A 23,946-nucleotide genomic window follows, 5' to 3' on the forward strand; every position below is an offset into this window, starting at 1 on the left:
CGAGGTCATTGGTAAAATAAAAGTGAAAATCAACTTTACTCATTCAAATCACTTCAAAATTCCACGCCATTGACTCTTCCAATACTGAAAATTGTTATATACAAGTTTCTAAATAAGCAAGGGCAAGCAGAAAACAGATACAATCAAACACAGAGAACACCTTACAAAGATTGTTGCAGAAGTAAATATTTGGCTGCTGCTGCAGATACTTCTTCAGCATGAGGGAAAACAAAATAGATTTGCTCAAGGATGTCAATCTAAAAACGAAGGGCCGCATTCTTCAGAATTCGAGGGCTGCAAAGAGCGAATTCTAACATCATATTTTCTGCATTTAGAAATTTGACGGCCTGAGGATGAAGAATCTGATCCATCTGATACGAGTGGGTACGAAGCCGGAGAAGTAAAATCATCATAAGCATTTCCTATATGGTTACTGCACTTGCGACAAAGAAGTTTAGTTCTCCGGCTGAACAGACCCCAAGAACGCCTAGAGAAATGGGGCTTACACTGAAGTTCATCAACCTGACTAAATCTGCTCTCATCAATGTAAAAGAACGATATGATCCCTCTCTTTATAGATTTCCCGTACTTATTAGAGCCAATCAAAGATGTGTTCCGGTTATTAGAGCTCAGGTTTAGCTCATAACCACAAGCACCACAGCTGCATGAAGAAAAAACCATTTTCATATAATAAGTTCTGCAAATTCAACCCAAAATAAAAAACAACTAAACCGAGAATCACAGAGTTTGGAAAGCAGGAGATAAATGTTTGGGTCAGGAACATAAATTTGTTACTCTTAGCACTTCTGAGTTCTGACTAATTCGATTTTGTTACGAACAGCAAGGCATATATATTAGATCTCTTTATTGGTTTGGTCACTGGAACAGAGTTTATGTAGTGAGTCTAGTTATAAATGTTTGCATCCCACTGTTTCCCAACTCCCAAAAGAGACTGATGGAGACAGTTTGATCTTAGTTTCCTTCATCAATAACTGCAAGACCTTTCAATCTCGTTCTGGGAAACCTAATCTTCCACTTGATATAGTATTGGTAATATTAAAGAGGACCCTTTTCATAGATCTTAAAAAGGCTTCCTCATTTGTTTAATGATTCTGGGCCCAAAAACCTTAAACATGGAATCTTACACCAGCAATCGCAAATAGATCCCTATAAATTCCTTAATTTTATAACAATTAAGTGACAATTACCGCCAAATAAACCCACAAGACATTTCAAAGATTCGATTTTTACTCTCACATCATCAGAATTAAAGAAACGAATTTCAGGGTAATTAAAAACAAAGAAAACCCAATTTGATAGATTGAGATGGGACCTGTAATTGACATCGGCGCGAGAAGAAGAAGATAGGGGAGGCTGGTAAGCTCCATTTAGATAACTGCCTCTGAAAATCGTCGGATTCTCCATTTTTTACAACCAGCTGAAAATCAACGGCTGCGATGGTGGCTCTGCAACGGTGGCGGAGATTTCCGAGAATTAAATAGTTAAGAGTTTGGTGGAGGTGGATAAAGTGCGTGACGACGACGACGACGAACGTGTCCCGTCTGGTTCGGGTGGAGTTTAACCGCCAAGAGTTAGTCGCAGTTGAGCTGGATCTTCTAAAACGACACGTAGTTTCAGAGACGTAGGAGAAGGGTGTTCTGAAAGAAGAAGAAGAAGAAGAAGAAGAAGAAGAAGATCGTCGAATTGTAGATGAACAGTGTGTGAATGCCGAATGCGCTCCTCTTTGGGACTCTCTCTCTCCATGAACAAAGTGTTGACGTGGACTTTAACGGCAAACCAGGAATCATGAAATTTTTTTTTTTTTTTTTTTTTTTGTCTTGAGAATTTAATATTTATTTTAAAAATTTTATAATAAGACTTTATTATTAGATTATGGACCGACATTATTAAAATTCAATTATCATGTACTTTACGTTATACACGTATACGTGTCCATGATCAACCTTTTGATGTGTTCATGACCTTGTCTTAAGCTTTGATGACAGTGATTACCAGCTGGAATTGATGATGCATTTTCTTTTTACTTTAAAAACCTGAATTAATAAAGTAAAGGGGTTTTGAAATGTAGAGTTTTTTTTTTTTTTTTTTTTTTTTTAGAGAAGTAGAATTGCATTTTTTTTGCAATTTAGTTAGAACTTAGAAGTACATCGGATAGTCATTGTGGCCTATCCTCTATCCAAACTTGAAATGCAAGAAACAAAAGCGGTTTCTAGCTAATACATGCGCTGCCTTATTACATTTCTTAGCGCAATATGTACAAATAACTGAATTGAAAAGGTGAAACATTGTCTTGACCTCTTCAATTAAAACACTTTCAGCAGACCAGTCTAGTTCCTCCTTCTGAGCATCCATCTCTAAAATGATCCTAGAAGAATGAAAACCTACCTCGGTGACAACTTGCAAGCCCAAAGCAGCAGCATAGGCCTCTACAGCCTTAGCACTAAATCGTCCACACAGTCCTTTTGAAACAAGGAGTATCAGGTCTCCTCTTTGAAATGTAGAGTTGAAAATACAAACTCATATTATTCATTGTTTCGTTACAAATTAAGAGTGACGCTAAAAATTAGGAAAATGAATATAGGAGTTGAATTTTTATTGGAATATAGGTCTACTATTTGGATCTAACTTTATTTCTTCAATTCCAATCACTTTTTCTTTTTATTTGTTTCAACATAGGATTAACATCATTAACAAGAAGAAATCTTAAAAAGGTTAGTGCAAGGAATCTCTTGTTGAAGAGAAGAGCCCATCACACCTTGCCTTTTAGCGAGATGTCCAAAACTAGTCCACATTTTGAAAAGAAGAACCTACTTTCCAAGCCTGCAATATTGCTGTGGGGTTGCTCTAAGCTAAACTTCCACATGATTAAAGGGGAAGAGATATATAGAAGATTGATGAGATAAAAATTAGAGAAAGGAAGAGATCAAGAGTAGTATTATCTATCTCATACATGATTTCAAATGATTCTTGTGAGCATAATAAAGTTCCCTACTCTGTTTTTGGTCGACAAGTTTCCTACTCTTCTTCACCTTCATCTGTGATGAATTTACCGGTCCCGGGGTTCACTGCAGCAAGGAAGAAGAAGACGACATTGAGCAACACAAGAGGTTCGATTTCATTGATGGGGACTCCAGTCTCAATGTTTAATTGGGCTAGAGCTCCCTTCCCTGTGATGATCTCTCCTATTAGAGAGAATGCAAATCCCAATTGAGCCAATCTTCCTACGAATAGCTCATTCGCCTTGGTGAATCCGAACAGAGGACCTGTGTTTGACACACCATTAGTGTTTAGAAATTATCCATGTCATGCCCCGTAAAACTACAACATGTCATTTGTATTACATTGTCAAACTGTCAATTTAAATCATTCATCTGATCAAGTCTAGTTTAATGTGTGATTCATTTTAATAGCAAGTATGCCACAAGAACATTAAAGAACATCACCGTTAAATGGCCTATATCCTAGGTTGACTGAAGTTAACTAAACTATGATGAAGTCCAAACTGGTTACCTCCTTCCTTGAGACCCAAGGCACCTCTGATACCTTTCCCTGGAGGGATAACCGCCCCCTCAATTCCGGTGGGAGGATCATCCACAAAGCTACCACGGTCGCCAAGAGCTCCAATGGCTCCAAGCAGAGTGAAAAGGATGAAGAAGAGAAGAAGAGGCTCAGCTTCATAGATTGGAACTCCAGTCTCCAAATTCAATTGTGAAAGAATTCCTTTTCCTGTAATTGCTTCTCCCAACAAGGATGCCTGCAATATGCAATAAGGTTTGAAAGAAAAATAATGTAAATTGCATGAGTACTCAATATTCGAGTATGTTTTGTGCTTCTAGAATCACTCAAAGAACATGGCATGACGTATCATGATAATAATATGAATGATTACTATACATTTAGTATGTACAGAACTTAGTGAGCTTGAGCTATCCATGAAGTATAGTTTAAGTAACACAGATTACGGTGGTTGAAGAAGTGGTAGGGGGTGAAAATTTTCTTGGACTAATTTTTCAATATTATTGAGATAAATTATGATAAATTTTAAGATGTCGGTGAAAACTAAATAATTCCATAAATAAATTAGAGTATCTCTCTATTACAGTCTTTATGGGTATGAATCACATGCAATTTTTATCTTGCTAATCAAAGCCTATTAGATAAATTGTAGTAAGTAGCATTTTCTCTTTTTATTGTTTATTGCATGACCAAGAAACAAAATAAACCATACATGAAGGCTGAAGCCATGGTCGGAGGATTGCACAGGCTACTGACAATTAATTATGCTCAAAAGTTCTGATTTAAAGGACAAAAAGTTTGAGACAAATAGATTTTGAAAAGATTTAAGAAAAGTCTCATAAACTCATCACAAGTTATTAACCATCAATTTCACTAATCTTCATCGGAATATATAACTAGTTATATAATATTCTTAATTCGGTTTTACTGTGTGGTACTGTGACCGATGGAAAATATGATAATCTATACAACTGATTATTGCAACTTTTTTCTCATCCTAATCAACATTTAGAGAACACAAAAATCAAGCAAAAGAGAAAACAAATGGTGTATCACAGAGGCATATGGACATGGAAGTGAGTTTATAAGAAACAACTTATTTCAGTTATTTGTAAATGTTGAGTAACAAAAATGAAGAATGTCTCACAGCAAAACCAATCATGGCAACTCGACCCACGAAGAGCTCATTCTCCTTTGTAAAACCAATGCCTCCGGATGTTCCAAAGATACCAGATTCAACTTTGGGCTTCGGCGATGGTGCCTAATCAATTGGTAATTAAGACAACACAACAAAACGAAACCAAATCAAACAAATGCAGATAACGTTATGTTTTGGTTACAAACAGAAACAGAGAGAGCATATACTGTACACTAAACAAATGAATACCTTCTTGCTGGCAGGGGCTTTGGTTTTCGATTTGAAGAGAGCGACCACGCCTGATGATCTCAACGAAGTGGTCGAAGAAGGGAGTGGCCTGAACACAAGCTGAGAGAATGACTTGGGTCTAAGTCTCTGAACTTGTAGCTGAAGTAAAGGGTCCGATGACTTCAAATCAACCACACTGGTTTTAGCCACACTGCTACTCGACATGAGCAACATGGTTTGAGCCATTGTTTATCTGGAGTTATAATTGCTCTTGCAGAAGACTGCTATCTTTTCTCACAAACCCAATTTAAGGAGGGTACTAGAGGTGTGTTTGAGACCAGTAGTTTCAATCTTACAGAGAGATGTGGATATGGTGTGTGAGCTTAGTTGATGGGCAATTAGAGTGACCACGTCTCTCTGTGTGTACGTTGTGATGTTGAAGATAATGTTGAGCCTACCTCAGTCTATGACATCAAATTGCATTAGAGCTCGCACAAACTGATCGACACATGTAGAGATTTAACTGGTCAAGTAAGACCAACCTAGCTATTTTCAAAAGCTTGAGAACCATATTTATACAACACAGAATATAACAGAGCATTCAATGTAATTGTTGCATAGTGTACTAGAAGTAATGTGATTCTACTATCAAGTATATTCTGTTTCATATGGCCAAACATAATGTAGAACTCAGGTTGTCAACACCAACAGTGGAAAAATCTTACCATTCACCAATGGTCAAAATATGAGACTCTCTTTATACTCTATTTTGTTCATCATTTTAAATAATTTCATCAAACATCTGTTGTGCGTCATATCTAGAAAAGAATTAAACACAGATAAACTTACTTAAACAAAATAATTCAACTACACTAAACTGAGCTCACCGAAACTTAGATGTCTGCCCATGCATACAATGAATCTGGGGGCTCAACAAGTTACATAATTGGAATATTTACAAAAAAACATATCCTAACTTGGAACTTTCTCTTGGGTCTCATTCAGACCTCAGTGTATGAGTCCGTCCACACGTGTTGGAGATGTGAACCACCCATGGCACACCCAGATTCAAAACAAGTCCTGCACAAATACAAGTGTGCAAAAGGTTACAAAAAAGACGGTTCAATAATGAGTTCATATTTGAACAAATACACTAACAATTTCTTTTCGATTGATAAACATGCTAACAATTGCTTCTTGATATTTCGATGTTTTTGTGGCACAATATAAACCACTGTATAGTTTTGCAATATTTAAAATGTACACAAAATCAATGAGCAAGCCACGTAACATTTTGGGCACATTTTGTACACTAGTGAAAGAGCATTTCTGTGGCATAAAAGCTCCGTCCAGAATTATGACCCGGTTCGAACCCAGCTTTTTTTCTGTTGGCCTTACCAAGAGAACAAGGACAGTCCGAGCCCAGCTACATGATTTTTTTAGGGCTAAATACTGTTTACCACCCTGTGGTATGGACCTCGCATCAATTCAATCCCTCGACTTTCAATTTCATCAAAAACTCCCATGCGGTATTGTTTTCTCGTCCAAGAAGTCCTTCTGACTCAATTCCGTCAATTTCAGCCGTTAATTGCTGACCTGGCATTTCCAACTCATCAATAGTGGGGTCCACACGCATGTGAAATTCCCAAACTGACCCTGGGCAACAGAATATGGAAAATCCAAAATTAATTCCAGTTTTGAGGTTGAGGAGATTCGAACCCCTCTCAAAGCATATGCAAATGAATGGCCCAACCACCAGACCACTTGCATAGTTTTGGTATATTACAAACAAAAATAGTATATATCTACATAATAGTGTTTTTTTTAAAAAAAATATGAACACTTTGTCATCTCCACCCACCTCTCTTCTCCACTGTAACCAATCCCAAAAGCCATGTTTGAGGAATCTGTATCCTCCCTACCCTCAATTTGGGCCTCCATGAACAGCTGGTTAACCCCAACTGTCCTCTTCCTCCTCCTCCAGCTCATGATTGGCATCATCTTCATTGCTTCTAGCCTCAGCACCCAGAAGCCCCACGACCAAGACAACCACCACCACCACCACCACCAACAAGGCTTGGCGAGATCTCCCTTTGTTTCGCAGCGGTTCAATCCATCAACTTCTACTCCTACGGATCTCCAGAACCGGCCACGAATTACGAAAAATCCCCTGAATCCGAGACCCATTTTGCTTTCCCGCACGCCCAGGAGGTCGAACAGCCCAAGCTCCCCAGATCTCCTTCCATGCTGGAGCGGCTCCAGTCCTTCAAGTTCCAGTTCCACTTCCCCAAAGAATCCAGCCCGCTACAGCCCCAAGACATCGCAGTCCCGGACCCGGAACCGGAACCCCATTTCAGTACTTACAAGCACTCTCATGAAGACGATGAAGAGTCGGAAGAGGAGGCCGGAGAGTTGGATGAGGACCAATTCGAAGCCGAAGAAGAAGGTGAAGAGAAAGACTAGACCCAGCGCCAAGTCGGCATTTGCTCATTTCGCGGCGGACGATTATATCACAAAGTGTTCATATTTTTTTTAAAAAAAAAACACTATTATGTAGATATATACTATTTTTGTTTGTAATATACCAAAACTATGCAAGTGGTTGGGCCATTTATTTGCATATGCTTTGGGAGGGGTTCGAATCTCCTCAACCTCAAAACTGGAATTAATTTTGGATTTTCCATATTCTGTTGCCCAGGGTCAGTTTGGGAATTTCACATGCGTGTGGACCCCACTATTGATGAGTTGGAAATGCCAGGTCAGCAATTAACGGCTGAAATTGACGGAATTGAGTCAGAAGGACTTCTTGGACGAGAAAATAATACCGCAGGGGTGTTTTTGATGAAATTGAAAGTCGAGGGACTGAATTGATGCGAGGTCCATACCACAGGGTGGTAAACAGTATTTAGCCCATTTTTTTATATTTGTGTACTTTTAAATTTTTATGATGTTGTTTTTATTTTAAAATAAAATGATATAATTGAGTTATTGATATACTTTTACTTTCCTTTCTTGCACTAATCAAAAAGTGAAAGAGAAATCAAATTGTCTTTCCTGAATATTTTCTCTGCTTTACCAAAGAGAGGAAATGAAACCTACCAGGAACTTTTAGTTTCCCTTCCCCATGAGAAAGACAAGAGAATTAATTTCCTTTCCGTAAACCAAACGAGACATAAAATATTGTACATGTAATCCTCTATATAAATGGGTCCCTCTATTATCAATGAAGCATCCATGTATACATAGGATGATTTTATCTACACATCTCTTGCACATCCCACTTTTTTTTTCAAACTCTTAATTCCAATTTTCTCATTCTTTCTAACTAAAAAAATTAAAAAAATCCTACACCTCTGCTGCAAGTGAATTATCAATCCAAGCAACCTGTAATTTTAAGTTAAGTATTGGGCATAATTAGCAATAACCTGGAATTCACAAAAGTTCAGCCCAATTGTTTTTAGATGGGTTCACAAATACAATTGATTTGTTGATGCCAAAGCTGCAAAGCATGGTGATATCTTTCATTTCATCAAAATCACCTAATCTTCTATATTTTTGTTTAATCCTTCATACATAATGAATATATGATATTCAATCTTCCTAGTACTATTAGTTTAGTAACCTTTGGTCAGTTTATCTGTATCAAAAAACCTTTAGTCGGTTTACCAGATCGAGAAAGAGAGAAGAACAAATGGGCAACTGTTGTTGTTGCAGGTGGGAAACATAAATTCATAAACGATTGATGACTTTGCAATTGGAGATAGAAAAAGAGGAGGAAGAGAGAATGAAGGGTAATTAAGAAAAAAATTGGGAAAAAATGGTTAAAAAAAATTAAAGGGTGTGTATTAAACAAATAAGGTGTGCAAAAAAAATTTCTCTAGAAAATAATGCATAAGAAAATGACGTAGGTCAGCATTACAATAACCTAAAATGGGCTAGCTCAAAAGAGGGATCACCACACCCATAAACAGCTACAAAAACAAACACTATAGTTGTTGATGCTTGACTTAGCCCTATGGTAATGGCCGTTTCTCACTGTACACTTTAGCAAGCATGAGTACTCAAATCCAGGTGCTAAGAGCAAGTCCACCCGTTGGGGGTAAATGTCAATGTCGAAAAGTCAAGGGGTCGATCAGTCAAGAAATTATTCACTGCCACTGAACTTGGGTTTCCACCCGTTCTGTTTCTTAACCAGTCAGTTACTGTTCATTGATATATTTTTTTAAATTGTAAAATTGAAATATATTTGATGTAAATAGATGGTAATAATGGAGATTTATGGATAACCAACTAACAAAATTATTAATTATTTTAAGTGAATAAAATAAGACATCGAATTTACTTTATTTTCAGAATCTTTCACAATTTTTTTGGTTACCTTTTTTTATTACCATTATATATACACATATTTATTAATTGAATACTCGGGAATATTTATATGAATTTTTCACATAGTGAAATCGGTCTTTTTTGACTCGATAATAAAGTATGCGATGCGACGAGTCCGTGAGAATTTTTGGGGAATATTTTGGATACTCAAACTAATTTCTACGCATTTCGGAAGTTTTGAAATTTTGGAAAACATGTAAATGAAAAAGAAAATAGGTGTGGTGCGATCAAGACCATCAAATCTTCCAATGATTCATCTGAGCCACCCAAAATTAATTGGGGAAGGCTATAAATGGGGTCAGATCAGGTCAAACCCGCTAGAACCCTCGGCTCGTGCAATGACCTTGCTACCCGAAAGAAGACCTGACCGAAAATTCCTTTTTCGGCAACAAAAAGACTGCGAACCACAGCAGTTGGGTTCTGCTCGTCATTGCCAACTTCTTCCCGGTCACGGCTCAACCATAAATGGAGCAAGGGGGGAGAATCGAGCACATGAGGTATAGACACCGCAGTTGGGTTTATGCTTCTTTTGGCTACTCCGATTATCATTGTTGATGTATGAGGTATAGACACTAATCTTCTCTTCACGCTCTACACATTTATATACTTGGTTTCGATTATAGTCGAGTTTTGATGGAATTGATGTTTTGGGTGGCATCTGCTTGGTGGTCCGGCGTCTTCTCCGCTACGTGACAGAAGACTGGCATCGACGCGCAGAGGTCTCTCGGCTGAGTTGCTGACGTCAGCCACGATCTGGAACTGTTGTCGAGTTAGCAACCGGCGAGCTTGGGTCAAGAAACTGGTCAGGGGCTTGGCCTTTTTCTTGGCCTCGGTCACTTCTCCACCGGTGGAAGCCATTTTTTCTCCATGTCAGTCACCACCTCACCTTTGCCCAGCTGGAGACCGGTTAAGAGGGTACCGGTGGACTTGCTCTAATATCTATTGCAGGTATTTTGCAATCCCTAGTTAAGGAGAATGGCTTCGGTGCTCCAAATGCATCTATGCATTAAAATTCAGTACGTCTTACACATTATACCCTAATTTAAATTTAAGTCAATTAATAATGGATAAAAAGGTAAATGGTTTAAATAAATATGTAAAATGTAAAATGTAATTAATGATTGTTCAATTAAAAATAAGAATGTATTTAATGAGTATTGATATTTTTGAGTTCTATCAATTGGAATACCATTTTAAAAATCATGTTCTACCAACAATAAATTCATGGCATGGAAGAACTTGAATAAAAATTGAGATTGGCATGGTTTGGTATGTTTGGACGTGTCCTGGAGATAACTTAAGAATGCTCTTTGGGGAGGGGTTCCTAGTCGGCACAGTTTGGACTACAGAACTAGTATAGGTAAGCACATGTAGTTTTGCCTCCCTTATCATCTTACCATCAATAAAAGAGGAATTATTCAATCATCTATGTCCCGTGAGATTGCTCCTTGATCTTTCCTTTCGATTATTTATTTGTTCTTCGTGGTCGCCCAACATTTATATCATTGTGTTCTTGCTTGCCTCTAGCACCTTTTTTAATATCGTGTGGTTTTCATTGTTCCTTGCAAGGTACTCACTTGGCTGACTTGTTTACTCGCAAGTGCCGCGCGGTCCTCTTTGTGCATCGTAAAGTAGGCCCGTGACACTTTGCATCACTGTGTAGCCCTAGATGAGTTGAAGATTCGTTCTTCCTTACTGGCCGATTGCAGTTCCCCTTCTGGAATCGACGAGTGGATCAAATTCGCAATGCATAAGGGAGTCCAAAGGCTTGAGATAGACTTGGATGCAGATAGATTAGATCGTCAACTGGGGAATTATTACTTTTCAAAGGATTTATTTGGAGGTCCTGGTAATGACTGCATAGTTTTCCCTAAGTTCCTCAAACACCTTTCTTTGAGCTACGTAAACATAAAGGGTTATCTTGTTGAGCAGTTTCTATCCAACTGTCAATTTATTGAACACCTCTGTGTGTCTGGCTCGGCGTATTTAGAAGATTTGAGGGTTGTTGGTTCATCACTCCAGTTGAAGTTCCTGCAGATTAGTGACTGTCCTTGGTTAGAAAAGGTTGAGATTTTTGCTCCTAATCTTGTGTCATTTGTCTATTACGGAGTAAGTAAATGTAGTGAAGTAGTTCTGTTGAAGCATGCACCCTTGCTTGTTAAGGTATCTCTTGGAGAAGAAACTGTTAGTATGGATGGAGCTTTTCGAGCAGTTTCGAGTTATTTTCCTTAGCTAGAGACTCTCACCCTTAACTTGAGTTGATGGGTTAGTATATATGAAATCATTTTATTTACTTTTACTTGCATTAGTATCTCTCTCACACGCATAAACATTGAGATACAGTATATATATTATAGGAGACGTTCCTCCTCCTCCTTCTTCTTTTTATTTTTATTTTTTTATTATTACTTTTTTTTAATATGTTATATATAGGGTTCCTTCTTAAGAGGGACCATTTTGATAACTTGTTAGATTAGGGATTGTATGTCTCGTATGCGACCTCTTTAGTTACTACGTACAAGTATACAAATCCCTTTCTAATTAGTTTCTAAATTGAACATTCTACACTCCTTTTCTCTTAAAATATTTTCATATTGTACATCTGTAACCTTAGCATTATGTATTTTATTTCAGAGACGCACCAATAAGCTCCGTGAATTGCCAGAATTGACAAGACTTAAGGATTTATCATTGAGCTATAACATTATTGAAAGGCGGGACAACCAATTTGATTGGTGGCAAAGCATCCTTGAATTGACAACTTTAGTAGAGCGATCTCCTTTCTTGCGTACATTTACTTTTAAGGTAAATCGATCAACGAAAGAGAGTGAGAGAAAACCCTAAGGTCGGCGGCACGACTGATTTAGAACGAGGGATCGCTTCTCGTTTGGCGGCGACCCGAGCATCTAGGCTGGCCTTTGGCCTCGCCGATGCCGCACAATCTGCTGCTAGACGGGGATGAATGGCTAGCGTTCAAGAAGCTTCTATGAGGGGTAGTGCTTGAGGTTTTTGCAGGTTGGTTTTGGCTTCAGGTTCGATGTGGAATCTCTATGATGCGGTGGCTATGAGGGATTGGGACACACTTTGCTGCTTCCTGGATCAACGACCTTCCGGGAATGTTACCTTTCTGTGGCGGTGTGGATTGCAGGTGTGGGACTGGGGCGAGTTGTGGTGATGCTGGGTGTGGTGGCGGGATCATGACAGAGCAGGCACGGCATGGTCGGCAGAGCAAAGCTGGATATGGTTTCGCAGGCTAGCGTGTTTGGAGAGAAGGCTGGGCGCGGACCTTGTCAAGCTTGTTGGGCTTTGCATGGGCTCCTCTTTAGATTTGCCTTGAACTAAATAGGTTGGGCTAGAGTTTTTTGTCCAGGCCCATCGTTATGTTAATTAGTTTTGTCTAATTACAATAATTTTTCCTGTAGGCCTTTTCTGGGGCAGTCTAGTGGATTTTTTCCTATCTAGTTTAGTATTGGGTCTTGGTCTTATCGACTTAAGTCTCAGTGTCTCTAGTTGTATACCAATTGAGGTCTCTAGGCGACTAGATTCACTGTTTCAGAGTTAGGTTGGGAGGGCCGGATCCTTCTATTTTATTTAGTTCTTCTAGCGCCTCCGGCATAGTACAAAAGGGGGATCCCGCTATGTCTATGATGTATTCAATGCCAAATGAGTGATCTAGTTCTATGTACCACTGTGGGTACTGACATATCTGCTTGTCTGTCTAGATGGCAACGGAAGAATATGTAAGGGTCATTATAGCTTTTGATCAATATATTGGCTATTGCCCTTCAAAAAAAAAAAAAAAGGTAAATCGATCAACCTTTTTACATTGTGTGTGGAAGTTTATTTCATGATTTGAAAATACAAAACTTTTGTGATTTGTGTGTGCTATTAACAGCTGAATGATGGCGTCTGATATTGTGAAATCAATTCAAGTTACATAATTTATTATGCATGTGCTGCATTCTCTTGTGTGTTTAGTCAATCTGATATCGGTAGCTGCTCATGCAAGCTCATGTATGTAGAGTTAACTTATATATTGGGAAAACTAATATGTTGTTGGCATGCCCTTGTGCAGTTATGTTGGGGAGATTCATCTTTTCGATCGAAGCTCCACTAAAAAACTATGCGAAAGGTGGGGAACTTTTCTGGGTTCATGGTGTCTACTAGTGACCAGTGGAGGATCTAGGATTCGAGAGTTGTCTAGGCTAATTAGAAGTACACTAATTTTTTTTTTTTGAGGTTTGGAACTCAGTGGGAGGCTCATCCTCACGCCTTTATTATTTTCAATCAAAACATACAACGGAGGGGACATAAAATCAAACTTTGTAATATTATATAGATATCACCATTATAATTTTACATATATATGTACATTTCAGACATAACACAACTACAACTAATTATACATTACTATTAGTTACTAACTTGCAGCAGACTTTAATGTCTAATTATGTGTATAAAACAGGCTAAAGAATATAAACTTAGTAACACTAACCAGATGGAGAGGGCATCAACACTCAACAACAATTAATTAAGTCCGAAGCGCTGCGATAAAGATCAAACTCAGGAGTTGAGCATTAGTTAGCCTCATAATATTAAATAGCTCCCCTTCTTTCTATCGTGGCCTCTGACAGTTCAGCCTCATATTATCTACACAAACACTATACACAAGCAAGATAGATTTAAAAGAGATAGGCAGATAGCCGACTAAGCCGAGTGAAACAAACCCAAAACCGATATCCCCTAAACAAATCCAACAATCCCAATCATCAACTTATACCCAAAACTCAAAATCCCAACTCACAATTACATGGAGGGCCATAACTCTTCCAGAAACCCGGGCAATCACTCGGTCACTCCACTCCAGTTTGCAAGAAGCCAAGAATCTCTGCAAATCTGCAAGTGAAATGGAATATGCCCAGAATCAAAACTTAAATAAGTGAGATAGCATAGAGATGCAAATGATGAATAAAAAAGTGGAGCAACCCAGTGAACCCACAGTAAGAAAATCAAACAAGATAAGAAATTGGCTTAAAGGAGAGTGAGAGAAACCTTGGGCAGTTGGGCATAGATCGGGCAATGGAAGGGAGAGGTGGAGAAGAAAAGGCGGAGCCACAGACGGTCTGATATTTTCATTGAGTGAAAAATAGGCGATTCAGGCGAAGAGAGGAGAGAAGCAGTGAAGCACTCGACGAGTCGACGTCTCGACCACAGAAGAGAAAAGTGAGCTGCTGTGGCTGGGGGAGAACGCGATTTTACCTCCCTATTATTTTATTTTTTTTCTTTGGGTATGGGCTAAAATTAGACACACACACACACACACACACGGTCATTTTTTGCCCCAAAAACTGTCTAGGCTTGAGCCTATATAGCCCACCACATAAATCCGCCCCTGCTAGTGACAACAAGCTTGCCTTGTACTTGATTGAAAAGGCCTACATGCTTAAAGAGGTCTTTGAAAATGTTATAGCTGAACGACCATCACAGTTTATAACAAATCAGGAAAAAAATAAGAAAGCATGCTGCGCAGCTTGGAGCAAAACTACCTCGAGGACTTGAGTTTACTATCATATAACTTATAGTGATGGCTACTATCTATTCTCGTCTTTTGCAACATGAGTGATTTCGATCAGTGCTATGTATTTTGATTATGAGAAAATGCATTGCATATTGCAATGTGGCTTTGTGGGCTGAAGTTAAGAAGCTATTTGTTTTCTATCATTTGCTTGAGAATTTTGCTTGGTGTTCGCATAAAAAAACAAAATAAAAAAAACTTTGCTTGGTGTTGTGGTGAAGGCTGGTGAGTGTGATTGTATTTGGGGTTTTAAAGATTAGATTTTATTATTATTTATTATTATTATTTTTTTTAGGGGAATGGATTATATTCCAATGATCGAAAGATCATAACGACCGTACAAGGTCAATTTAGGGGATCCGACGATCACCCATTACATTCACTACTCAACTGCTTGCACAAGCAGTCAGACTAATACCCATAAGAGAATGCAAAAACTAAAAACCAAAAAGGAAAATGCAACAACTACAATCCAAAGGAAAATGCAAAGAAAACTAATAACTAATTTATTCAAAACAAAACCCTAACTCTCTGCATCTGCCTTGATTCCTTGAATAGCTTGGGACCTAAGAGCTTCTTTAGCAATGCTAGCCATTTTTAGTCAAATTTTAGCTAAAGTTGCTAAAAAGTCATTTTAGCTAGCCACTTTAAAATTACGTCTGCATCAATGCTCTCTATTTTAGCTAGTTTTGAATTTATATTATTTTTTAAATGTATATTAAATAGTTTAAATGTATTTATAAATTACATAAAATAACTTAAGATGAATGTTTTAAATTATAGAGAGCCTCATCCCGCTCTCTATATTTAGGAGCGAGATAACTAAAAGTTATAATAGAGAGCCACTTAGGAGTCTGGTGCAGCTGCTAAAATAGATAAAAAGTTAAACATGCTCTCCAAAATAGCTAAGGAGCCACAATAGAGAGTCTGCTAAAGATACTCTAATACCATCATGGTGTACCCCTCCACCAGTCACTGCAGGGAACAGCCTTGAATTAGGATCATGATGAAGCCCAAATCACGCCCAGCCCAAGGGAGAGAGAAGAAAGGGAATTGGACCCACCTAGGCCCAATTCCAAAGCTAGAGGCCCAACAGCCCACTGCCTAAACTCTTCGTTCACCCCCATTTAGGCCAGTAGGATCTGATCCCGTTGAAAAGCCATCACCGCCCATCACCTCTCCTGCGGGCGTCCGCGACCTTCCACCATTAGAACAAAATGGGAAAGACCCTACCTTGGGTCGATGATTCTGGAGAGAAAACTCAAGACCCGCTGGAAAATCAAAGCAGGTCCTCCATGGGTTATCCTCAAGGATAGAGCCAACTCTGACTCCGACCTAGCAGAGCATACCACCGCTCTCAGTTGATCGTGTCTGCAAGCCTGATACCGACAATAACCGTCGACTTCAAGCCTAGCCAAAAAGAATAAACACCGAACACGTTTTAGGCCAACTCACCATCGTCTCGTCCGAGATCGAAGTCTTGTCCTCCTCTATTTGGAAGAACGACGCCGGAGCACCCTGCTGCATATCAGAGCCAAGAGACGTCGTCGCACTGCTCGCGAAACCTAGGTCTAGGCTTAAGTTTCGCTCTGACTTTTCGGGAGCTTGCTTTAGAAAGCTATTTAGTTAGCTTGTACTTAAGCATTGTTGTCTGATGCCTTTTATTTCCTTTGTTCCCTGTAATTTCGAGTTTTAATTTTTTGTTTTGTTTTGAGTGGAGCGGTAGATTCTAATGTCTTAAACACTTCTAAACGATATTCACCTTATTTCTTTGACTTTCTATTGAATCGAAAAATCAGTTTGATTATGACAGCCTCCTATTATATTATCTCAAATAGATTATAACTTATAAGTTAATTCTCTGTCTTGATTGTTTTTTTTGTTTTGAACCTAATACCATGCTTAATGTAGTTTTAAATGGTTACAGTGTTTGAATTAGTGATATATGTAATGTTAGGCCTATTAGTAGAGTGACTCAATCATGTTTACGTACTCAATGAATTTCATGTTCAGTTGTGCTAAAATGTTATTGTAATTAAATCACATGATAGAGAATAAAGGTAATTGAAATTTATTTATTTTCTTTGGTATTATCAACCGTTAAATCTAGATCTAACGATTATTGAGCATAATTGAGCAAATAATTTATTGAGTATGTAAACAAGACTTGTATAGTGACTAGAGTCAAAGATGTCCTACTCTCTTAAACATATCTGTTTGTTGTTCTATGTTTCATATCTTTAGGTTGCTTTTGTAACTCCCTCTGGAGCATGTCCTTCGTGAATTTTGTACCCTTTATGGCCTTTTAATGAAATGTTTCTATTTAATCAACAAAAGCTGCTTGAATGGTCAGGTGTAATCTATACAGTCTGAATTTCCACGGTCCATATTTTATGTCCTGAATATGCTTCTGTTTAATTAGTCAATTTGATCTGGGTATAACTTACACAAACATGTATTGTCCATTAGAAAACTGATCTGGCTATTTCCTTGTGCAGCTAAGTTGGCGGAATTTTCCACTAGATTTTAAACATCCCATTTCATTTTTCTCTCTTGTTAGTAATTATAAATTCAGATGCATGCTTTCCGTCAATTTGGTTTGGTTTAGTTCAGTTCGGTTCAGTTCGGTTCGGTTCGATGTAGTAGAATGATTCATCTCTAATGTTTGTGGATCGAAAACCAAATAAAACAAAGAGCTCACTACACTCTCACATTTCACAACCTAAATTTGAATGTGCAGAGGAAAACATCGGATACCCAGAAGTCAAAGTCCACTGCAAGCGCGTGTACACAGTGACCTTTCTACACTAATGGCTCTGGCTGGCGTTTGTGCCGAGACAAAAACCAATAAAGAACGAACAGTGTCTAAAAGCTGAGGCGACAAGAAACTATAGGACCCAGCACAACAACTTCTCTGCAACATAGAATATTGCAAAATCTGAATTCAAATTTATTTTAAACCAACTCAAAAAGGCCGCTGGGAGCTTCAATAATCATTAATCAATCGCCATTAGTGGGCGGGAATAAGTGCAGCTCGTTTTCAAAATCAGTACCCAGAAACCAAACAAATTGAGTACACATATTTTGAATATAAAGAAAAAGCTGAAGAAAGTGGAAATTTTCAGAGGCTCTTGATTGATCTTGTTCAGGACTTGGTATCCACAAAACAAGCACATGCTTCTCCCTTTATAATATTTTCTGGGTACCCAAAAAGGTAAAGTAGAATACAAGAAATGGAAACCCACATTATCTGCTACTAGCTCTGAGTTGTTGTCTGAGTGGTGCTCACTGACATTCTACAGATTTGTGCAGCCTTATTTTATTCAGCTTCTTCTTCTTCTTCAGGCTGGAATCTTAAATCTCAAGTCTTCAGCTTTTGTCTTCGTTTTATTTGTTGCTGGCTTTCCAACTAATCTCTGGGTTGGTGTGGTATCCAGTCGAAGGTATTTGATCTGGGTCTACTTCCTATTTGATTATTTTAGGCAAATATTATGAAAGTTTGAGTCTTTTTGAGTTTTTGGGCAAGTGAGGAGGGTCTGGTGTGTTTGTTCTTTGATGGGTTGCTTCTAAATTGGGGATTTTCGGTTTGGGTATTTGGGATTTTGAATTTCTTTACTTCATGTTCTGGGTGGAGCACTGTTTCATTTGTGCGATTTTGTATTTTGAAAGCTGAAATTTTGCACCATTTCATCGATTTTTGATATGGGTAGTTTTGTTTTTGTGATTCAAAAGATTGGTCTTTGGTGATTTTGAAAAACTTAATGGTATTTCAGAGTGTTCGATGTGATGTTCAGCTACAAAGCCTCCATCTTCAGAGCGAAAACGTGAGTCTTTGTTTGGGAATTGGGTGTGTTATTTGCACTAAGCTGAGAGACCCATTTTGATTTCTGATAATGTTAGATTTCTTGTTGGGGGATTAGATGGTTTTGAAGTGGATTTGAAGCAAAGCTGAGAGAGTTGATAAGCGAAGTCTTCTTTGCTGTTCAACTGTTTGAGATTGCTGGAAAGCACATGGCTTTCTGTTTTTAAAAGGCTTAGCTGTGTTGGTTGGTGTTCCATTTAACAGCTACAACCAAATAAAGTATTCACAGTTGGATATCTATTTTATGCTTTCTTCTTTTTTGTTTCCTACAACTTTGAAGAGGATTTATGGTGGGTTTTTGGTTATTTATGTGTTAGAATGTGAATGTATGCAGATGGACAGTCTGTGATGTGCTAGTTGGGGAGCTAGAATAAAACATTAGATGGACCGGAAGTGGTTGTGGAAGAAGAAGTCTTCGGAGAAGAGCTCCGGCGGTGAAACTGAAAGTTCTGGTTCGGTGTCTTCTCATTCTGGGAGGTGCTCTGACGAACAGGTAGGGGTGAATCCTTCCTTACTTCCACAAAACTGAGTTAAATTTTCATTTCTGCAAACCTTGCACATATTGTTTTCTTGGTATATAACTAAAGAAACTTAAAGTAGATTCCTCCACATGAACTGTACCACATAGTTTAACTCAAAATCACCTAAACTGCATTTTTTTCACTCTTCTTTTCTGATTGGATTCTTTCCTTCCTGGTAGATTTTCTCTGACTTTTGTATGTTAGACATTATTCTTTCACGTGCTACCAGAAATTTAGCCATCACGGCATCAACCTTCTATATGAAGTCTTGACTTTCTTGCTTTGGTAATGAGTTTTGAAGTCTTTCAAAAGTTGAGAATGTTTATCCGTGAACCATCTTCTGTACGTTTCTTTATTGAAGGCAATTCACTGTTCTCCATCTTTTTCTCACATGTTCTTCTTTTATTTCGAGACAGAATTTAATCTCCTAAAACATACATGAAATACACCTAATGCTACTCAATTACGTTGAATGAGTTAAGCTTTGTTTGAGATTGGGTTTTGGCTATTCGGATTTAAAACTTGTGGGTTTGCAGTCCTTATACCTCTTCTTTAAATATCTATGTCCTATTTAACTAAAGTGGAATGTCCTGCTTGAGAAACCCCTGATCATATCTAGATGGTTGGTCTTCTGGAAAGAACTGTCACCTGTCTATCATCTTCCTTCCTCTTTCTTTGTTAATTGATCAATTTCTGTAGGGAACTAATTAACTTTTATCCAACTCCCTAAAGTGACTTTACAACAGACTAACTAAAGCTCTAACAGCAAAGGCTTTAATTTAAGTACATGATCTTGAACTAGGATGGTGACAACCTAACTGAGTCCGTTTGTTTGAACTATATTTGAGTAGGATCAGACTTTGACTGTGTGCACTAGGTTGTTTTGAGGAATGCAGTTGATGCATTGACTTAAACAGTGTCTTCCTTCCCTTGATACTTTATGGATGTCATGTCTTAGTCCAAGCGACACATATTTGTTTTCAAATGGTTTCTATAACGAAGATGAAATGTCCATCTAAAATTTTTTGTACTCTGGAAGTTCGACTTATTTTTACACTGTTGCTTACTGCAAATGGCATCAACTACAAAGCTGACTGGTTTATACATTAGAGGAGCCAGATCCTAGCATTATATTTCTATAACAGATATAAAATTTGTCAGTTGAACTCAAATAGGTGGGATAACTGTTTGTAGAGGCTCCTTAGATAGATTCCTTCTAGAGCATATGGACTGAACTGGCCATTTGCCACATGCATACTAACAACATCAACTTTGATTTAATCTATTGTAAGATCATAAGATTTAATTATTTTGTGTTCAATGTTTTTGATTGTTAACAAATATACAAGCACTGTTTCTTTTCCTCCTCTAAAGATCTTTTGTTTTTTTTTGCCACTTCTCACTGGGTGTTTTTCTTTTCCATTAGAAATGAACTATGATGTCATATATGTTTGATTTTTGTTTCATTGCTTGTCATATTGAAGCAGGAGGCACTTAAGGATTCTCCAAATCATGATTCTCAATCACCTGAAGTCACATCAAAAGCTGTATCCAGTGGTCATGATGTTAATGATAGTCTGAAGAGTCTGACAGAGAGATTATCAGCTGCTCTTGTGAATGTTAGTGCCAAAGAAGACTTGGTGAAGCAGCATTCCAAAGTTGCTGAAGAAGCTGTTGCAGGTAATAGTCTGTAGTAATATTTTGATTTGTTGTATAACATACTGACGCTGCTAGTTTCTTTTAAAATTTGAAGAAATTAAGAATAGCACTTTAGGACTTCTGTAGTCTTGGTTTTTGCATAAGGAATATTTCATAAAGACTTGTAAAATACACAACTTCAATATATTTGTACTCGTAATGATTGCTATGATATTATTACATTTATGTATAGGATAAGTTAAGCTAAATCCTCGTTTTATCATTGTAGGCTGGGAAAAGGCTGAAAATGAGGTGGCTAGCTTAAAGCTACAACTTGAAGCTGCAGTTAAGCAAAAATCAGCTTTGGAAGATCGGGTAAGCCATCTTGATGGAGCCCTCAAGGAATGTGTTAGGCAGCTTAGACAATCAAGAGAGGAGCAAGAGAAAAATATACATGAAGCTGTGGTGGAGAAAACCCGTGACTGGGAGGCCACCAAAGTGAAGCTTGAAAATCAGATTACTGATCTCCAGACAAAAGCAGAAACTAATAGATCTGGAGTTTCTGCTTTTGTTGCTCCTCATCTTTCACATAAGCTTGAAGCTTTGGAAAGGGAAAACAAAACCCTTAAGCTTGAGCTACTGTCTCAGGCAGAGGAGTTGGAAATCAGCACAATTGAGAGGGATTTGAGTACTCAAGCAGCTGAAACAGCCAGTAAGCAGCATTTAGAGAGTATAAAGAAGGTTGCAAAGCTTGAAGCTGAGTGCCGGAGACTAAAAGCTGTGGCTTGCAAAATTCCTTTTGTTAATGATCATAAATCCAGTGCTGCTTCCTCAATGTATGTGGACTCTTGCATGGATAGTCAATCGGACAGTGGAGAGAGGCTAAGCATGATGGATATCGACTCCCAAAAGATGAATGGCTCAGATCCAAATAAGCGTGATCTGGGCGTCTCTGACTCATGGGCATTGGCCCTGGTTGCGGAGCTTGATCAATTTAAGAATGAAAAAGCAGTCAACAAAAATTTGCCAGCCTCTTCTGTTGACATTGATCTCATGGATGATTTTCTTGAGATGGAACGACTTGCTGCATTGCCGCAGCCTGAAAGTGAAACTGGTTGCCTGGAATCAGAAGCCATAGTTAATGCCTCCAACAATGATGAAATTGCCTTGAGAGATGAACTTGAAGCTATGAGTCATCGGACAGCAGAGTTGGAGTACAAGTTAGAAAAGTTGGAAGAAGAGAGAGCTGAATTACAAGTCATGAGTCATCGGACAGCTGAATTGGAATACAAATTAGAAAAGCTGGAAGTAGAGAAAGCTGAACTTGAAGCCACAAGTCATCAGACGGCTGACTTGGAGGACAAGTTAGAGAAGTTGGAATTAGAAAAAGCAGAACTAGTAACCATGAGTTATCGGGCAGCCGAATTGGAGGAGAAGTTAGAAAAGTTGGAAGGTGAGAAAGAAAAGTTGGAAGTAGAAAAAGCACAACTAGAATGCATGAGTTATCGGGCAGCCGAATTGGAGGAGAAGTTAGAAAAGTTGGAAGGGGAGAAAGAAAAGTTGGAAGTAGAAAAAGCACAACTAGAATGCATGAATTATCGGGCAGCCGAATTGGAGGAGAAGTTAGAAAAGTTGGAAGGGGAGAAGGAAAAGTTGGAAGTAGAAAAAGATGAATTGGAAACTGCTTTAGCGAAAAGTAAAGAATGTTACGTGGCGTCAGAATTTCAGCTTAAAGAAGCAGAAATGATGTTGGAGGAGTTACAGAAGGAACTAAAAATTGCAAAAGAGTCAAAGCTGAGTATAGAGTCTCAGCTCATTAGCATAGAAGCAGAGACTCGGACAATGTCTGCTAAGGTTAACTCCTTAGAAGCAGAGGTTCAAAGGGAGAGGGCTTCATCAGCGAAAATTTCTGTCAGATGTCAAAATTTAGAGGAGGAGCTATCAAGAAAGAATGAAGAAGTCGAGTTTCAGAAAACTGCTTGCTCAAATAGTGAATCAAAGATAAAGCAGGTTGGTGATCAGGGACTTGAGCTATCTACATTACATGTGTAGTCTATCATTATCCCAACAACTAGTCTAGCTGAAAAACTAAATCATTATGTCACTAATTTAACGCATTTTCCAGGAAGACATAGCTGTAGCTGCTGGAAAACTTGCTGAGTGCCAGAAAACAATAGCATCTCTTGGGAATCAACTGAAATCACTAGCAACACTAGAAGATTTCCTAATTGACACCGCAAACATACCAGAGTTTTCTGCTGCTGCGTCACAGATTCCTAGATCTGATGAACACTGGAAGATGCATTCCAATGGGACATTTTCACCTAAAAGAGATTCTGTGTCAAAACAAGCTGTTGAGAGTTCTGGACTTGCAATAAATAGGAATGAGGATAATTCTCCACCATCTTCATCTTCGTCGTCCTCCTCTACTGTAGTGTCAACTCATGTCAGCTCTGAGAAGAACCGAAATGGGTTTGCAAAGTTTTTCTCTCGGACAAAGAGTGGGATACGACTAGAAATTTAGCTTAGATTTTATTTTTTTGTACAATAGAACAAGAGGTGTCATTGATTTCTGGGTTTGTATAACGGAGGATTGAGTGCTTCAGTTCATTTGAGGAGTTGCTAATTAAATGCTGATTAATTGGCACATTTGTTCTTCAAGAGAAGGGTGAGACTGATCAAACGTGGAATGAAAGAGTTACTATTTCTTGAAGAGCAAAAAAGAAAAGAAAAGAGGTGATGCTACCCACCTTTGTCAAGTGGGGTTTCTCCCCCACCTTCTTCAAGTCGGGGGCAGGGCTCTTCTGAAGAGAAGGACCTGTTGTTCAACGCTTTTGTGATGCTACCCACCTTGATCAAGTGGGGGTGCCCTTCTAACCCAAAGGGCATAAGGGCATCATCACCAAAGTGAAGAAACCAAATCCACAACTCAATCATTCACACAAACTATGCCATGTTTGGGCAACAAGAACATTGTTGTAAATCCTTATAAATATTAACATAATACAATATTTTTCAATGTGGGATTCTATTTAACAATATTCTTGATACTGTCCAA

General features: G+C 38.3%; 4 protein-coding genes across 7 annotated transcripts; 2 read left to right on the top strand and 2 right to left on the bottom strand.

Annotated features, from left to right (window-relative positions):
• Positions 1–8: 8 nt before the first annotated feature.
• LOC112170529 (uncharacterized protein At4g08330, chloroplastic) lies at positions 9–1,753 on the bottom strand. Its single transcript, XM_024307856.2, has 2 exons — positions 1,334–1,753; positions 9–661 (listed from the first exon to the last, which is right to left on the bottom strand). Exons 1-2 carry the CDS (start codon positions 1,423–1,425, stop codon positions 253–255), a joined length of 501 nt encoding a protein of 166 aa, XP_024163624.1. The 5' UTR covers positions 1,426–1,753; the 3' UTR covers positions 9–252.
• A 1,130-nt stretch (positions 1,754–2,883) lies between these two features.
• On the bottom strand, positions 2,884–5,300 carry LOC112173878 (photosystem II 22 kDa protein, chloroplastic). The gene is made up of 4 exons (XM_024311561.2): positions 4,925–5,300; positions 4,685–4,798; positions 3,532–3,775; positions 2,884–3,284 (listed from the first exon to the last, which is right to left on the bottom strand). Exons 1-4 carry the CDS (start codon positions 5,147–5,149, stop codon positions 3,037–3,039), a joined length of 831 nt encoding a protein of 276 aa, XP_024167329.1. The 5' UTR covers positions 5,150–5,300; the 3' UTR covers positions 2,884–3,036.
• Positions 5,301–7,147: 1,847 nt separating this feature from the next.
• LOC112171648 lies at positions 7,148–12,549 on the top strand. The gene is made up of 6 exons (XM_024308799.1): positions 7,148–7,349; positions 7,602–7,661; positions 10,956–11,455; positions 11,927–12,097; positions 12,308–12,324; positions 12,441–12,549. The coding sequence occupies exons 1-6, from the start codon at positions 7,148–7,150 to the stop codon at positions 12,547–12,549; spliced, it is 1,059 nt and encodes a 352-aa protein (XP_024164567.1).
• A 5,217-nt stretch (positions 12,550–17,766) lies between these two features.
• On the top strand, positions 17,767–23,623 carry LOC112172930 (filament-like plant protein 1). Of its 4 annotated transcripts, none has more exons than XM_024310437.2 (6): positions 17,767–18,081; positions 18,170–18,310; positions 19,064–19,222; positions 20,735–20,930; positions 21,178–22,898; positions 23,014–23,623. In XM_024310437.2, exons 3-6 carry the CDS (start codon positions 19,112–19,114, stop codon positions 23,410–23,412), a joined length of 2,427 nt encoding a protein of 808 aa, XP_024166205.1. In that variant the 5' UTR covers positions 17,767–18,081; positions 18,170–18,310; positions 19,064–19,111; the 3' UTR covers positions 23,413–23,623. The 4 variants fall into 4 exon arrangements, with proteins under 4 accessions (XP_024166205.1, XP_024166202.1, XP_024166204.1 ...); XM_024310434.2 differs by having other exon boundaries at positions 18,180–18,310; XM_024310436.2 differs by having other exon boundaries at positions 18,213–18,310.
• The last annotated feature ends 323 nt before the right edge of the window (positions 23,624–23,946 follow it).

This window comes from Rosa chinensis, chromosome 6, assembly GCF_002994745.2.
Source record: "Rosa chinensis cultivar Old Blush chromosome 6, RchiOBHm-V2, whole genome shotgun sequence".
NCBI lineage: Eukaryota > Viridiplantae > Streptophyta > Magnoliopsida > Rosales > Rosaceae > Rosa > Rosa chinensis.